At 41.5% G+C, this 18982-nt stretch overlaps 1 protein-coding gene across 1 annotated transcript in view; it reads left to right on the plus strand.

The window, feature by feature from the left end:
* The window catches only part of LOC138637364 (interleukin-20 receptor subunit alpha-like), a 53111-nt gene extending 35354 nt beyond the window's left edge, over window positions 1–17757 (plus strand). The window contains exons 3-7 of the mRNA XM_069725961.1: window positions 5300–5475; window positions 7990–8144; window positions 13406–13523; window positions 16133–16269; window positions 16678–17757. Of these exons, the coding sequence (XP_069582062.1) occupies window positions 5300–5475; window positions 7990–8144; window positions 13406–13523; window positions 16133–16269; window positions 16678–17457 (1366 nt within the window). The 3' untranslated portion in view covers window positions 17458–17757. The remainder of the gene's footprint in view (window positions 1–5299; window positions 5476–7989; window positions 8145–13405; window positions 13524–16132; window positions 16270–16677) is intronic.
* The last annotated feature ends 1225 nt before the right edge of the window (window positions 17758–18982 follow it).

Here is an 18982-nt window from a genome sequence, read left to right on the forward strand (position 1 = left end):
TGGAGTTTGCCAAAACTTACCTGAAAAACCCTAAAACGTTTTAGAAGAATGTTCTCTGGTCAGGTGAGACAAAAGTAGAGCTTTTTGGGCAAAGGCATCAACATAGAGTTTACAGGAGAAAAAAAAGAGGCATTCAAAGAAAAGAACACGGTCCCTACAGTCAAACATGGCGCAGGTTCCCTGATGTTTTGAGGTTGCTTTGCTGCCTCTGGCACTGGACTGCTTGACCGTGTGCGTGCATGGCTTATGAAGTCTGAAGACTACCAACAAATTTTGCAGCATAATGTAGGGCCCAGTGTGAGAAAGCTGGGTCTCCCTCAGAGGTCATGGGTCTTCCAGCAGGACAATGACCCAAAACACACTTCAAAAAGCACTAGAAAATGGTTTGAGAGAAAGCACTGGAGACTTCTAAGGTGGCCAGCAATGAGTCCAGACCTGAATCCCATAGAACACCTGTGAAGAGATCTAAAAATGGCAGTTTGGAGAAGGCACCCTTCAAATATCAGGGACCTGGAGCAGTTTGCCAAAGAAGAATGGTCTAAAATTCCAGCAGAGCATTGTAAGAAACTCATTGATGGTTACCGGAAGCGGTTGGTCGCAGTTATTTTGGCTAAAGGTTGTGCAACCAAGTATTAGGCTGAAGGTGCCAATACTTTTGTCTGGCCCATTTTTGGAGTTTTGTGTGAAATTATCAATGTTTTGCTTTTTGCTTCATTCTCTTGTGTTTTTCATTTAAGACAAATTAAATGAAGATAATAATACCAAATAATTTGTGTTTGCAATCATTTTCAGGAAGAAACTGAGTATTATCTGACAGAATTGCAGGGGTGTCAAAACTTTTGGCCATGACTGTATATGATTGCCGTTACATAGGTTGAAAAAAGACCTAGGTCCCACAGGTTCAACCTTTCTCCACCAATTGTAAACTTTTTCACTGAATTAACTATAACCCGCAATGTTATGTGTATTGAGAAAATCATCCAGACCTTTTTTTAAATGCTTTTATTGTGCCTGCCATTACTACCTCTTGTGGTAGGGCATTCCAGTCTGACTGCTCTAACTGTAAATAACTCTTTCCGGTTTCTCTGCCGTAATCACATTTCATCCACCCATAATGAGTGCCCCCCAGGTCCTTAGTATGGTCCTTGGAAGCAATAAGTCATGCCCCAGTCCATTGTACCAACCACATAATATATGTATACATGTAAATGAGATCTCCTCTGAGGCGTCTTTTTTCTAAGCTAGACAAGCCCAACTTTTCCAACCTCTTATCAAATGCTAATTTTTTTTTATAAATCTATTTACGATATGCGCAAGCTTTATTCTTTCATTTCAGTATGCAATGAAACCGAGAGTACGCTTCCCGGTTTCCTAGGCGCACAAGTGATTATTAGGAAGGGCATTAACATAAGAATAAATCCATGTTGGTGGTTTAGGGGGCATAGAAGAGGTGTTAGGTTCCCTTTAAAATGACATGCCCCAACAGCCCCTTTTACACTGCATGTCAATGGTACAATAATACAGTTTTAGTGTGAACAGAGTCTTAATATCACCGTTCACTATAATGAAAATTTAAAGAGATTCACTGAAAGAAAGTCAGTTAAAAAAGCATGACAGAAAAAGGACGATACTTACCAATCCCTAGCCACAGGTCCCCATTATAAGAGTCAGAGGCAGTGCAGATGCAAAATACTGATGAACAACCACTCACACATCAATCAATTCATGGGGGCAGGTGCTTAGTAGTATAGATGTACAGTGACAAGACTTGTATCAGGTACCAGTCACACAGACGTGTGATGCCCCATGCTGGCTCACAGCCTATTGGACATGCCCTGTTATGATAAGGCAATTCAGTACCACAATGGACATAGAAGCCAGAGCACATACAGTGACCTGACAATAACCCAAAAACATAGAACGAGCTCTGAGACGTGGAAACTCTGCTGACCGCAATCCCTAATCCTCACCAACACACACTAGAGGCAGCTGTGGATTGCGCCTAACGCTCCCTATGCAACTCGGCACAGCCTGAGAAACTAGCTAGCCTGAAGATAGAAAATAAGCCTACCTTGCCTCAGAGAAATACCCCAAAGAAAAAGGCAGCCCCCACATATAATGACTGTGAGTTAAGATGAAAATACAAACGTAGAGATGAAATAGATTTAGCAAAGTGAGGCCCGACTTTCTGAACAGAGCGAGGATAGGAAAGGTAACTTTGCGGTCAACACAAAACCCTACAAACAACCACGCAAAGGGGGCAAAAAGACCCTCCGTACCGAACTAACGACACGGAGGTACACCCTCTGCGTCCCAGAGCTTCCAGCAAGCAAGAAAAAACAAATACGCAAGCTGGACAGGAAAAAACAGCAAACAAAATAACAATAGTGGAACTTAGCTATGCAGAGCAGCAGGCCACAGGAACCATCCAGGAGGAAGCAAGTCCTATACTAGAACATTGACTGGAGGCCAGGATCAAAGCACTAGGTGGAGTTAAATAGAGAAGCACCTAACGACTTCACCACATCACCTGAGGAAGGAAACTCAGAAGCCGCAGTACCACTCTCCTCCACCAACGGAAGCTCACAGACAGAATCAGCCGAAGTACCACTTGTGACCACAGGAGGGAGCTCTGCCACAGAATTCACAACAATGCCCATAGTTTTAGATCAGACGGGCTACCCAGCACTTTCTAAGTGCACCACACAAGGACATGCCCCGAATTCTCCCATTAACACTGTAAGGGGTGGCTGCATCCTGAAAAAGATGTATTTGTAATATTTTTGCAAAAATATGCAAGCTCGCAACCCACATCGGGGGTCCTCATTATCTTGTGAGTCTCTACACTAAAATTAAAATCTAAAGCAATCACTCTCCATAAGGAGAAACGATACCCCTTAGGCCCCAGTCCAGAGCCTCTCACCTAGCCAAATTAGTTCTCATGCTTCGCACTGACGAGGGCCAACAGCCCGAAACACCGTGTCTGCGAATTGAGATACTGATTTGGCTTTTATCCTAAGTCATATTGCACGACTCGTTAAAGGGTTGATTGTGACTTGTAGGATCGCTACTTCCAACAGGTGGCGCTATAGAGTTTAAGTCCTCTTTTTCTCAGAAGAGGCAATTTGCATATTATATTTCCCAGAGGAGCATTGCATGGCGAATAAGCCTCCTTACCTTGACAAGCAAGAGCTGGTATGTCACTCTTCATAAGGAGAAACGATACCCCTTAGACCCCAGTCCAGAGCCTCTCACCTAGCCAAATCAGTTCTTATGCTTCGCACTGACGAGGGCCAACAGCCCGAAACACTGTGTCTGTGAATTGAGATACTAATTTGGCTTTTATCCTAAGTCATATTGCACGACTCGTTAAAGAGTTGATCTTCTGAGCAGAAAATGCTCTGTACTTCACAATACAAGTCAGTGCAAAAGCTCAAAAGACACACGGAATTTTCCCTTTAAAAAAAGTCAGTGGTATGAAAAAAAATACGATGGAAAACAACAACATAAGAGGTAACAAGAATCAGTGAAAAAATTGCCGGCTACTAAAGTCGTAAGAAAAATGGTAATAAGAAGACCAAAAAAAATCACAAAAGACAATTCAGGAAAAAAAATCTCCAACATTTCCTGAAGCGACTGTTAGGCTGCCTTCACACCAGCAGTATTTGGTCAGTATTTTACATCAGTATGTGTAAGCCAAAACCAGGAGTGGAACAAATAGAGGAAAAGTATAATAGAAACATATGCACCACTTCTGTATTTATCACCCACTCCAGGTTTTGGCTTACAAATACTGAGGTAAAATACTGACCAAATACTGCTAGTGTGACGGCAGCCTTAGAAGTGCACATCGCCTTAGGCAAAATAGCAAAATACTGCACCTTTCTTATAGTGACTTTGTCTTAAGCTAAGGTTTGGGCTGCCATCACACTAGCAGTATTTGGTCAGTATTTTACCTCAGTATTTGTAAGCCAAAACCAGGAGTGGGTGATAAATCCAGAAGTGGTGCATATGTTTCTATTAGGGTATGTTCACACGTTCCTGATTTCCCTCCTTTTTTTTTCAGGACTGAAACCGCAGCTCTTTGCAGAAAACGCAGGTCCTTTTTTTGGTGCTTTTCTGGTGCTTTTTTGGTGCGTTTTTTGATGCGTTTTTTTATGCAGTTTTCTATGCAGAGTCTGTGTGTTTTCTAGGAAGTTTTTTAGGGTTAAAATGGCTGAAAATACCCTAACCCTACCCCTACCCCTAACCCTACCCCTAACCCTAACCCTACCCCTAACCCTACCCCTACCCCTAACCCTACCCCTAACCCTACCCCTAACCCTACCCCTGACCCTAACCCTATTCTAACCTTAGTGGAAAAAAAAAAATTCTTAATTTTTTTATTGTCCCTACCTATGGGGGTGACAAAGGGGGGGGGTGTCATTTACTATTTTTTTTATTTTAATCACTGAGATAGGTTATATCTCAGTGATCAAAATGCACTTTGGAACGAATCTGCTGGCCGGCAGATTCGGCGGGCGCACTGCGCATGCGTCCGCCATTTTGCAAGATGGCGGCGCCCAGGGAGAAGACGGCCGGACGGACACCGGGAGGCCGGGTAAGTATAAGGGGGGGAGATTAGGGCACGGGGGGGCATGGGAGCACGGGGGGGCATCGGAGCACGGGGGGCATCGGAGCACGGGGGGCGGCATCGGAGCATGGGGGGTGGGATCGGGGCAGTCACACTCCGCCCACGCACTTCCGCCCGCTTCCCCGCACTTCCTGCTGCAGCGGTTCGGCACCACAAACCGCAATAAAACCCGCAGATATATTTTTGATCTGCGGGTTTTACTGCGGGTTTGACCTCACAATGGAGGTCTATGGGTGCAGAACCGCTGCGGCTCCGAAAAAAGAAGTGACATGGTACTTCTTTTTTACCGCGGCTATTCAGCGCGGCTTTTTTTCCCGATTCCCGCATCATGTGCACAGTGGTTCCTGTTTTCCATAGGGTACATTGTACTGTACCCTGCATGGAAAACAGCTGCGGAACCGCAGCGGCAAAAACGCTGCGGTTCCGCAGAAAAAAACGCACTGTGTGAACATGGCCTTATACTTTTCCTCTAATTGTTCCTCTCCTGGTTTTGGCTTACAGATACTGAGGTAAAATACTGACCAAATACTGCTAGTGTGACGGCAGCATAATACGTAAATGTCAGCAATGTCACTTGATTATTTTTAGAGCATTACATCTTTCTTTCTGCCAGTATATTGTTACTTCTCTCTATTAGGTTCTCCTATTTGTTCCCCCGACTCACAGGTATGGGACTGACACCTGGCATGAGAAACCTGAATGCACAAATATCACTCACAACTGGTGTGACCTAACAAATGAAACAAGCAGAAAATCAGAACAATATTATGGCAAGGTCGTTATCAATAACCAAGGCTGTAATATACCAAGACAAACGGATAGATTTGACCCATTGTTTGATAGTGAGTATTCACATCTTATCTGATCTATATACTCTGCTGCTGGAGCAGACACAGAGAGCAGAGAACACTTGTTAAAGGTCAATATATGGGTCCATTGACTTCCACCTGACTAGTTTGATTATTACTATTTTATCGGCTGGTGAGATTACAAATGGATTCTAATGAGTAAGCTTCGGTCTCTTCCATAAAGACTGAAGAATAGACCTAAGCTGTGTTAAAAGCTTCTATCTGTAATATACTCAGTCATCCAATAAAAAATATTATATAAATAAAATCAATGTGGCTAAGAATGGCTAAGGCTACATAACACTCATCTACTGTAGTTACTTATGTTAACTAGTATAGTGCAGCAGGGTTGGTGCAGAGCGACAGCTAGCCAGTGACCACAGAAAAGTTCAAAACAAAGTGTCTTTAATGTCCAGCGTAACTCACAAATGGAAAACAAATGGTATCCTCTGGATCACAGCCGAGGCGTCAAGACTCTCCGTATCTGAGACCGGTTGCTGTGGGCGACTGTGCTGCTGTGTCATGCTGAGAGGTGCCAGGCATTTTGGCTTCATTTGGCTTTGTGTTGCTTCACACAAGCCGAATCTTGCAGAGCCACCTACTCTGCCACTTGCAAACAAGCACTGACACACCCAACTCTTTGCTGCAGGGTTTGTAAATGGAATCTGTGGCCATGGGCCACTTGTAAGACCCGGCCTGGAGACAACGATCCACCCAACTACCATCCTGTAGTTCACTCCAAAAATAAAAGCCCATGCTGGGTTTTATTAAATCTGCCTTGGGCAAATAGCTTGTCCGAGACCACCCTTACTTTTATTCAGCTTTGCACCGACAGCTAAATCTGTGACTGCAGTGCACTCCAGCAGCCTTAATACACTTCTATGTGCATCCTGGGGAATACATAGCGTCCCTCGCATATAATACCCGTCACTGCCTCACGCTAATCTCGTACATACACGACTATCAATGTAACCATTCATGGGTGAAGAAGACATAGATAAAGGAAAGGGGTATTTTCTAAATATTAGACAATAAAACGCATCTTATTGGAGGCATCATGTAAAGTGTCTTGTATTTAAAGGTAACCGGTCACCGTGAAAATACAGTTTATTCTGCAGGCACCATGTAGCAGAAAGAGCAGAGTAGACTGATATATCGTTTTGTGAGAAAAGATTCAGTATAACATGTGTTTTATCAAGTAATCCTATGCTAATCTTCTGGGTAGTGACTGACAGCTATTTCTGTATGCACACATATACAAAAAAAGCTGTCAGTCACTGATAGGAATGCCCACTGGACAAAAATCCAAGAAATACCAGAGGATTACATGATAAAAAACAGGTTATACTGAATCTTTTCTCACAGAAGTAATCAAACTACTTAGTTCTCCCAGCAAATTGGACTGCAATTTCCTGATAACAGGTTCCCTTTAACACAGTGTTATCTATCATATTAAGTGGAGATGAGCAGATCTTTGAAAATCGAATATGATGAATTTGCCGAATTGTCCCCAAAAATTCAATTACGGAAATACATTCACGTGAGCCTCATTACAGAGGGTGGGAGAGAGAGCGTGAGAGAGATGGAGGGAGAGAGAGACAGAGAAACAAGATGGAAACCACCTCAGCCATACAGACAGGAAGTCCTGTGTACTCCTCTGGGAACGCTAATCTCTGACTGTACAAATTAAATCGGATAGAATTCACTGCTGCTGAGCATTATGGGGACGCCCGCAGGACCACACAAAATTACATTAGCCTACTCAGTAAGTGTGGGAAATTCAGGAAATTCAACTCAATCTTCCACAGGTCGATCTGCTCATTTCTAGTATTAAGGATTTCATGGTGCTTTTTTCAGTAGACATCAATGAGGTTTTTTTTAAATGTTTTTAAAGGCAATCTGACAACATGATGGAAGTGACCGTGATTCTGGTGATGTGTCAATTGTTTCAATACAATCAGTGATTTTTCAGAAGGAGATTATCATTTCAGGACAAGCTGCCTTGTGCCTCCTAGTCCAACCACACCCCAGCAGTGATTAGCAGCTTTCTGTCCATATACACAGAAAGCAGCCAATTAGTTGTGTGGGCGGGGTTATATACAGCTCATAATACCACGCACTTGTAGATCTGCAAAGAAAATTGGGACTCTATCATAACCACTGCACCCATCAAACTAATGATAGATGGCCGGAATCAGTGTCTCTTTCTCCACTTCTTGCAGATTACATACAGTAGCAAAAACCTGCTGAGAGATCCGCTTTAGCGGTATATTTGATAATATAGTTATTAATAATGTGATTAGTTTGGTTTAGTTTGCAAAAGCATTAGGCTCTGGACTATTATGTTGTCTTGTTCTATTGCTCTTTGATGGCCTGAAGTCCATGACATCTGGACTGGTACACAGACCTCTCATATCTCTTTTGGCTCAGGTAATAATGGAAACCATCGTGCCTATGTAAATAAGGTCTTACTACATTCATTTTACTGCGACTTTCTTCTTATTTTAGCTGTACTTGATCCTCCAAAAGTCAACCTGTTCCTCACCAGCACCTCAGTAACAGTAAATTTGACACATATTGCTGGAGACCTCAGTAGCATTTTTGATGAATCAAAAATTTCATATGAGCTAGCGATTCCTGGACACAATAACATTAAATTTCAGGTAAGTCACTGGTCAAAATTGTTGTTTTAAAAAAGTACCAGAGATCCAGAGCCTGCTGTATAATGTTACCAAGCAGGTGAACACGTGTGCTTGTACTAGGAAAACTACAAAAATATGTGTGAACATAAATTGTCTAGGCTTAATCCAAAACATTTTGTTAATTTGCTTCATCCCTTTCCGACATCTAGCGTAATAGTACTCCGATGTCTGACTCCCTCCCTCAGCTTTGGCGCTGTTTTGAACAGCTGACATGTGCCTCTAACCGCTGTGGGTGGAATTGCGATCCACCCGCGGCTGTTAAGTAGGTAAATTCCGCTGTCAAATTCTGATAGGGGCATTAAACCCGGTCTTCTGACAATCGGTGCCCGTGTCACATGACCGTGGGTTGCCGATGGGGTGGTATGACAACCAGAGGTCTCCAGCAGACCTCTATGGTTGTCACTGCCAGATTACTATGAGCACCGCCTCATGGTTGGCGCTCGTAGCAAGTGAGGAATTCTGCTACATAAAGGCGATCTGATCATCACCTGTATGTAGCAGAGCTGATTAGTTATGGCAGCTTCTAGTCTCCCATGGAGACTATTGAAGCATACTAAAAGTAAAAAAAATGGTTTTAAAAATATTACAAAAATGAAAAAAATAAAAGTTTAAATCACCCCCATTTGATCTCATTCAAAATAAAACAATAAAAAAAATCAAGCATACACATATGTGGTATCACCACATTCAGAATCGCCCGATCTATCAATATAAAAAAAGAATCAACCTGATCGCTAAACGGTGTAACAAGAAAAAAGTCAAACCGCCAGAATTATGTTTTTTTGGTCGCCGCAACATTGTATTAAAGTGCAATAACAGGCGATCAAAAAAACATATCTGCACCAAAATGGTATCATTAAAAACGTCAGCTCGGCTCACAAAAAATAAGCCCTCACCCGACCCGAGATCATGAAAAATGGAGGCGCTATGGGTATTGGAAATGACACATATATTTTTTTTAACAATTGGAATTTTTTTCACCACTTATATACCAAATCTGTTAGCTACAAATCTGTTATGCAAGGCCAGTACATTCACATACTGTAGCTACAAAGTTTGTGATATTGGATTGGAGACAGGACCCAGCTGGTGAATTTGAGCTTCCTGGTGTATTTGACAAAGATTTTAGTCCCTTGTGACATACACAAGAATGTTCAGGTGTCTTGTAAAATTTCTTTCATAAACTAGAACTCATCTATTAATTCTGTCCGTCAGAAAAAAATGACAATAGTAACCAATAACAGCCCAAAGGTTAACTCTTAGGCCGGCTTCACACTTGCGAGTTTTACAGACGTAAGAGCGCAGAAACTACGTCCGTAAAACTCGCAAAAAATACGGCACAATTATTCTCTATGCCCCTGCTCCTATCTGCCGTATTTTACTGATCAGTATTATACGGCTTTCTACGGCCGTACAAAATCGCAGCATGCTGCGTTTGTCACCGTACTGCGCAAGAAATACGCCAATGAAAGTCTATGGAAGCGTGAAAAATACGGATTACACACGGACAAGCAGTGTGACTTGCGAGAAATACGCAGCGCTGTTAGAGAGAAAAGCCGGTAATTCAGTGCGGTGTACAGTAAAATCACACTGACAGCTTACAGTCCAATAGGTAGAATAAATGTGTACACATAAAATAGGTATATACAGTTAGGGCCAGAAATATTTGGACAGTGACACAAGTTTTGTTATTTTAGCTGTTTACAAAAACATGTTCAGAAATACAATTATATATATAATATGGGCTGAAAGTGCACACTCCCAGCTGCAATATGATAGTTTCCACATCCAAATCGGAGAAAGGGTTTAGGAATCATAGCTCTGTAATGCATAGCGTCCTCTTTTTCAAGGGACCAAAAGTAATTGGACAATGGACTCTAAGGGCTGCAATTAACTCTGAAGGCGTCTCCCTCGTTAATCTGTAATCAATGAAGTAGTTAAAAGGTCAGGGGTGGATTCCAGGTGTGTGGTTTTGCATTTGGAAGCTGTTGCTGTGAGCAGACAACATGCGGTCAAAGGAACTCTCAATTGAGGTGAAGCAGAACATCCTGAGGCTGAAAAAAAAGAAAAAATCCATCAGAGAGATAGCAGACATGCTTGGAGTAGCAAAATCAACAGTTGGGTACATTCTGAGAAAAAAGGAATTGACTGGTGAGCTTGGGAACTCAAAAAGGCCTGGGCGTCCACGGATGACAACAGTGGTGGATGATCGCCGCATACTTAATTTGGTGAAGAAGAACCCGTTCAAAACATCAACTGAAGTCCAGAACACTCTCAGTGAAGTAGGTGTATCTGTCTCTAAGTCAACAGTAAAGAGAAGACTCCATGACAGTAAATACAAAGGGTTCACATCTAGATGCAAACCATTCATCAATACCAAAAATAGACAGGCCAGAGTTAAATTTGCAGAAAAACACCTCAAGAAGCCAGCTCAGTTCTGGAAAAGTATTCTATGGACAGATGAGACAAAGATCAACCTGTACCAGAATGATGGGAAGAAAAAAGTTTGGAGAAGAAAGGGAACGGCACATGATCCAAGGCACACCACATCCTCTGTAAAACATGGTGGAGGCAACGTGATGGCATGGGCATGCATGGCTTTCAATGGCACTGGGTCACTTGTGTTTATTGATGACATAAGAGCAGACAAGAGTAGCCGGATGAATTCTGAAGTGTACCGGGATATACTTTCAGCCCAGATTCAGCCAAATGCTGCAAAGTTGATTGGACGGCGCTTCATAGTACAGATGGACAATGACCCCAAGCATACAGCCAAAGCTACCCAGGAGTTCATGAGTGCCAAAAAGTGGAACATTCTGCAATGGCCAAGTCAATCTCCAGATCTAAACCCAATTGAGCATGCATTTCACTTGCTCAAATCCAGACTTAAGACGGAAAGACCCACAAACAAGCAAGACCTGAAGGCTGCGGCTGTAAAGGCCTGGCAAAGCATTAAGAAGGAGGAAACCCAGCGTTTGGTGATGTCCATGGGTTCCAGACTTAAGGCAGTGATTGCCTCCAAAGGATTTGCAACAAAATATTGAAAATAAAAATATTTTGTTTGGGTTATGTTTATTTGTCCAATTACTTTTGACCTCCTAAAATGTGGAGTGTTTGTAAAGAAATGTGTACAATTCCTACATTTTCTATCAGATATTTTTGTTCAACCCTTCAAATTAAACGTTACAATCTGCACTTGAATTCTGTTGTAGAGGTTTCATTTCAAATCCAATGTGGTGGCATGCAGAGCCCAACTCGCGAAAATTGTGTCACTGTCCAAATATTTCTGGCCCTAACTGTATATATATATATGTCAGTGAGACACATATATGTATATATATTAATATTTATTCCAGCGCTATACAGCTTGAAAGCCGGTAATTCAATTACCGGCTTTTTCTTTCTCCTTCCTAAACCCGACATGATTTGAGACATGGTTTACATACAGTAAACCATGTCTTCTCTCCATTTTTTTTGCAGATTCCACACTACTAATGTCAGTAGTGTGTATCTGCAAAATTTGGGCGTTCTAGCTCTTAAAATAAAGGGTTAAATGGCGGAAAAAATTGGCGTGGGCTCCCGCGCAATTTTCTCCGCCAGAGTAGTAAAGCCAGTGACTGAGGGCAGATATTAATAGCCTGAGAGGGTCCAGCTTTCTAGGTAAGTTCCCACGATCTAAGAACAGCCAGCAGAGGGCGCCTCACCGCAAATGAAGCTAAATATAGATCATTGATCTATATTTAGCCTCATTCCCCGGGGTTTTTCAGCAAGGAGCAGCCTGCATTAGCGGAACTCCTTGCTGCAAAATGTTTTAACCCCTTCAGAAGGATTTACATCGTTGGACGTTACAGATCTGCGGAGGGTAAGTATATTGTTGGTTTATTATGTTTTTTTCTTTTACAGAACGAGGGTCTTCAGTGATTGGATTGGGCGTAGAATAAAATACTCCAACAACCATTGTTTTTATTTCATTAAAATAATTTTAAATAATGTGTTTGTGTTTTATTTAACCCTTTACTACAATTGGATTAATAATGGATAGGTGTCATAATTGACGCCTCTCCATTATTAATTAGGCTTAATGTCACCTTACAATAGCAAGGTGGCATTAACCCTTCATTACCCCATATCCCACCGCTACACGGGAATGGGAAGAGAGTGGCCAAGTGCCAGAATAGGCGCATCTTCCAGATGTGCCTTTTCTGGGGTGGCTGGGGGCAGATATTTTTAGCCAGGGGGGGGCCAATAACCATGGACCCTCTCCAGGCTATTAATATCTGCCCTCAGTCACTGGCTTTACTACTCTGGCGGAGAAAATTGTGCGGGAGCCCATGCCAATTTTTTCCGCCATTTAACCCTTTAATTTAGTAGATAGAACGGCCAAATTTTGCAGATACACACTACTGACATTAGTAGTGTGGAATCTGCAAAAAAAAAGGAGAGAAGACATGGTTTACTGTATGTAAACCATGTCTCAAATCATGTCGGGTTTTAGGAAGGAGAAAGAAAAAGCCGGTAATTGAATTACCGGCTTTCAAGCTGTATAGCGCTGGAAAAAATATTAATATATATACATATATGTGTCTACTGACATATATATATATATATATATATATATATATATATATATATAGACAGTATATATATATATATTTTTTTTTCTTTTTGGGACACATGGATCACTTCTATAGCGGTATGTTGGTTTTGCAAGCCTGCGAGAAAACCACGCAGTACGGATGCCATACGGATTACATACGGAGGATGCCATGCGCAAAAAACGCTGACACACCCTGCCTACGGAGGAGCTACGGACCACTATTTTCGGGACTTTTCAGCGTATTACGGCCGTAATATACGGACCGTATTTTCATACGCTGAGTGTGAAGCCGGCCTTAAACTGATGTGGAAACATGAGAGCTTAACTGTGATTAGTCTAAACCAGGCTTGTTGTTTGTCCGTCAGTTTTGATAAATGAAGTCCAGTGCAAGCTGCTCATTGAAAGTAAAGAAGTGCAACAATACCACGCAGTTGGTGTAGAACGTTGAGGTGTGCTACGCTATTAACATAGTATAGCTGCCATCATGATGATGGCTGCTACATCTGTACCTTTGTTGTAGCTCATAAAGGGATAAGTATGACAAGTAGATGAAAACTAGAAAATCACATGTATGCAATGAATAAAATAAATAAAAGTAAGATTGTCATGTATATTCTTCTTTTAGGGGCCATACTTCAAAAAAGAAATTATAGACCTACAATCAAATTTCTGTATATCTGCAAAATTGTTGCAACCCAAAGAAAGTATCTTTTCAAATTATACATGTATAAGTACTAAAACAGGTAAGTTAGATGCTGGAATAGTCTAAAATATTTGATCTGCGTTTAATTTCTTGTAGACAACTCCTGTGCCACTAATGACTCCTATCTATAAGTCATAACAGATAACCATTCTGTAAGAGCAGCTTCCACTATGACTAATCCAGTGTGTCCTTGTATCATTCATTTGAATGGCTCTTCTGCAATACTAATGAGTCATCCGCCAGGGTTGTGGGGTACCCGGTACCGGGTCCGGTGTTCACAGGGGGATGTCACGACGGTGGCGACCTGGTCTGTGGCCGTGGGTGCCCATGTAAAAGGGAAATCGAATAAAGTTTATGTTCGTGAGGTCCCTATGGTATTCGGTCAGTGGGGACCGACGCTGCTTTAAGGGGTTGTCTGGGGTGATGTTATGGCAGCTAGATGGTATAACTTCCCACAGGTGAAGTATATCCCCAGGGCTCCTGGTGTGTAGATGGAAGATGATGAATGGCACAGTAAAGAACGAGGACACAGGTTTGCAGTCTCTTTACCTGGTTTACTGTAGGCTTCAGGCAACCACAGTCCAGGGCACCAGATCACAGGTACAGGCAGGGTCCGGCCGGCTTGGAAGCGAATCCAGAGTTCCCTTTTACCAGGTAGAGTTAAAAGCCTTCCTCTAGCGCGGTGGTGTTGTAGTCCCTTACTACCTATGGCTTCTGATAAGGTCCTCACAGTTCTTCTCTGACCCCCATATAGGATAGCACACAAACCCATATGACAGGTGACTCGAGCCTTTTTACAGGATCTCTATCATGACCCGGGCTCTATGTCTCACTGTGCCTCCTGGGTATTGAGGTGGACAGGTAACTTGCAGTTCCGCTGTCCTGCCAGTCCCTGCTGTAAGTCTTAGACTCCCTTACAACCTCGGTATTCCGGCTTCCAGTTATCTGCGCTTCAAAGGGAGGCAGCTCATTCACAGCTGGTCTTGCCTGTTATCACTCTTCTGTGCTTCGTTCTCCTTCACGCTCACTGAACTTTCCTTCCGTATGTCTCTTTCTCCAGGGGCTGTAGCACTTCAGACTACAGGGCCCCTTCAGACCTCCTGACACTCTATGTCGGTCTGCACTCTCCTCTGTCTCTCTCTGACAGGAACTGACTGCCTTTCCCTCCAAACCACAATATATATATAGGGGAGTCACCTAAGAATAGGATCAAAAGCTCCCCCTTGTGGCCTGGAGTGGGAACATGTTGTGTGCATTGTGATTACCTGATAAAGAGATATCCTTCATCGCTTCCAAGGGTAATATCACTCTCCCCGTGAGGAAAGCAATGTCACTGTGACGACGAGGACTCTGGGGCACCACACTAAGATGGCTTGTCTTAATGATTGCATCAACATCCATGAACGTCATTGGCTACTAAGATTAAGAAACATCTGGTAGTAAAGCAGGGCAACTCCTTCAGTTTTTTACCTGTACCACATCACTTCCACCCACTGCTATGCAGTCACTTTACTTCAATGTTACCGTGTTCCAGTTGCCTGTTTTGGGCCTGCTTGGTAGAAGTTCTGCTCATGGAGAATGATGAAGCGTCCATGACTCACCAACCAGCTAGGCTTCATCCTTCTAGATGACACATTGATACAAGCCTAAAATGGAGTTAGCGATAGCACACAGCCTCAAGATCCAATGTTTAGAGGAGCTTCTTTTTATTCCTATCTATGTGACGTGCTGTTGACTACTAGGGGAGTAACTACAATAGATTTAGGGTTGCAATCAAACTCGGATTCTGGAGTCTAGGGGTACCCAAACCTTAATTTGCCTCATATGAACAGACTATAACTGTTAAAGACATTATTATCTTAAGGTTTACCCATCAATGCTTTTAACTTAAAAAATATTGATTTATATTAAAAAAACAAAGTATCTGATTCATTTTGTAAGTTATCTATATAACTTAGCATGACAATTATTTTGCTGAATTATTCTTTTTTTCTTATTCTTCTAACCCCAGCTAGTTGAACAACTGATGCATTTCTATTGAATCAGTACTTTGTCTTGCCTGAGCACAAACACAGAGCACAAGTTCAATATAATGCTTATGATTTTCTATTGAATCCGTCCTCTGCTCGGCGTACACATTCAGGCAAAATCTGTGCGATCCTATCATAGTCAGGGGATTTTTTGTGCAATTGATGGGAGTCTCAGGTCCTGAAATCCCACTGATCTGCTGGCAGCTAAATGGTTAGAAAATATCAGGAAATATTTCCTAACATTTAGCTATTCTTTATACATCTGTCCTGGTCAAGAGGATGCTAATAATGCCATCCTATGTACTATAAAAGCTGCCATGTGTACCTAACTGCACTTTACACTTTGCGCTTTGTTGCTGCACTTTGAGAATAGTTTGAGAGCTGTAAAAGTGTTGATATTGCCAATCATATTTCATTTAGATTTGTACCCTGAACACAAAAAAAGTTTTTAGATTGCAATTTGTTGAAATTTCTAATTGTCCGTAGTAGAAAAATGATCTGTTTTCATCACATTCAGGCTCATGTTCAGGATTATATATAAATGTGCATAGCAGGATAATATAGAATGTATTTATTTATGCAAATTGACTTTATGTAACTTACAGTTATTTTGTTGCAGGTCTCACTTCTGAAGAGAGAATACACATTATGTTATATGTTTTATCAGCCTCTCTGGTTATCTTGGTAGTTTTTGGCACAGTATACGGAGTTCATAAGTATATTTATGCTGACAACTTCGAAAAACCACAAATTCTTGTAAGTATTGTAAGGCTATATTATGCATTGTCCATATAGTAAGAGTATGTTAGTTGTTTGATACAAAGCTACTTTTCACATATCGTAAATGATATATTTTTTCTGCCAGATTTCCATATGGATGTACATATATGGGCTCTGTTGAATAAAATATTTTTAATTTCTATTATAAGATTGATGATGGATAATGATAGTAATGAATGATGATGAATGTTTATTATTATTACTGGGTTCTGATGATAGAATACTCCCATACAACATAGAATAGATGGGATTTATGAATAGAGGATGTATAGAGCAGATAGCCACGCTAAAGTTTTTGTCAAGTGAAATATTTTAGGCAAAAATGACTAGAAGATAATTGTAATAATTATGTAAATATGAAATTATTTCTGTTTTCTGTTTCAGAATATAACATCCAACTATAACAACAACATAGCCTTTGTTGATGCTCATAAAGTAATAATAAATGTAATCAATATTGAGTCTAAAGAGACAACTATCGTGATGGCTGACAAAGAAGAAAAAGCACAAGTCAAGACAGATCTGTACTTCAAAGATGGTGAGTTTGATACCAGTCATGACTCCCAAGTTACCGAAGATGATGACCATGGCTACGTCAGCCTTCTGGTACAAGCACCAATCACTAGGACACAAGTGTCACCATATGACATGCCACATAATCTTGTACCTAAGACATCAACGGCATCGACAATAACTCTAAACAAGGAAGAAGATCTGTATGGGCGAATCAAATGTAACACCATTGTTGCTTCCATCCAAGAAAAGGCTACAGAAGAAGGTTATCAAAAGGCAAATATGTCAGAAGAGCCGTCTACATACCTCCCAAAAAATGATCAAAACTTCATCAAACCAGATTTAGTAAATAATGAACTCTATGAAACCGAAGAATCTACTATCGGACAAGATGCAGATCGTATAGACGGGGCAGATGGCACAGACTTTAGTGACTGCGATACCCTCTTTGTAGACTGGAGTCCGACCAGTCATCACCTTTATATACCAAACTTTCAGAGCAAGCCAGTAGATGAAGTTGGCACAGAAGAGTGTCAGGAAGTGGACGGACTTTTAGCTCATCTTTACAAGCCTATTCAAAGAGATGAGAGCTCTGCAGAATTGACTTGTCTAGAGCAAAAGTGGGAGCTCCATGTAAAAATGCAGGAATAAGCAGAACGGTGTATGTAGAAAATGATAATGTGTCCTTATATTATTCAAAATACATATGTAATAGAGCTGTCTCCTTAATATTTAGCTTCATGGTATTCTCCTACAACCCTCAACCTATTGTCTCCTTCCCCATCATCCTGTAGAATGTAAGCCCCCAAGGGCAGGGTCCTCGCCCCTCTGTATCAGTCTGTCATTGTTAGTTTGTTTACTGTAAGTGATATCTATAACCCTGTACGTAACCCCTTCTCATGTACAGCACCATGAAATCAATGGTGCTATATAAATAAATAATAATAATAATTCATGCAACATATTCACGATGAAAATTCCCAGCGTGTGGGCCAAATGCATTCATAGGTAGACATTCAGCTGTTGGATGCCAAATGGGTATTTTTTTGTCTTCTAGAGCTGGTGGGAAACCTATGTCTCCGTATGCCTATACACACACGCATATGTCAGAGCCTACTGGCGGTGGATTTTTTGAGAAATCCTCTCGACATACATCCAGAAGAAAGCTCCAATGTGGCCAGTAACTGTTGATCCCAAAACGGATCTATGAGATTTTTCATGCTACCCTATGTGAGGGTGGTAGAAGATACAGGAGAAAACACTAAGCTCGCGATAGACTAATTTCTCTAACTCAGTTACAAATGTTCAGGTCAAATGGTTGTTCAATTCTGGAAACCACTTATTTGTTCCAGGATAAGATCAAATCTATACTTACCTCCCAGACAGACCCCATTCCTCTGTTCTCAGTGCTGTGTCCACCTCATAAATAATATCTGGTGACCGCTGCTATCAATTAACAGTGGCTGATTAGCTGCAGCCTTCACAGCTTTGTCCACGTGAAAGAATAGTAATGGAGCTATTAATAAGGAGTTGTTCAAGTGATGCAGGGGCTTAGTTTTCTGGAGTCACTGGAGAAGAGCCTTTAAAGTTTAACGTAATTGCCTTATCATTAGAAACTATTCGTGCATACCTATTTTACATTTTTTGTTTAACAAAATACAGTATATGTCAGGGGTGTCAAACTGCATTCCTCGAGGGCTGCAAACAGGTCATGTTTTCAGGATTTCCATGTACTGCACAGGTGATAATTTAATCACCTACACAAATAATGAGTTGGTGATTAAATTATCACCTGTGCAGTACAAGGAAATCCTGAAAACATGACCTGTTTGCAGCCCTCAAGGAATGCAGTTTGACACCACTGGTATATGTGAATAGATGACAATTTGTAATGTAAATTCTTACGAGAAAGTGACATTTTCCATCCCTTCCAGGAGCTCAGAGGGGTTTTCTACTTTAAAGGGAATTTGTCAGTAGGTTTTGGATATGTAATCATGATATAGGGGCAGAGACCATGATTCCAAGGATATGCCACTGATTAGGCTGTGTGCTGTAGTTTCAATATAATCAGTGTTTCATCTGCAGACGATAATCACTGTCAGACCAGGTCTCAAGTGCAGGCCGGTCAGGTAAATCTGTGTAACCCCATCCCCACAACTGATTGGTATTGCACAGT

The sequence above is a fragment of the Ranitomeya imitator genome, chromosome 5 (genome assembly GCF_032444005.1).
Source record: "Ranitomeya imitator isolate aRanImi1 chromosome 5, aRanImi1.pri, whole genome shotgun sequence".
Taxonomy (NCBI): domain Eukaryota; kingdom Metazoa; phylum Chordata; class Amphibia; order Anura; family Dendrobatidae; genus Ranitomeya; species Ranitomeya imitator.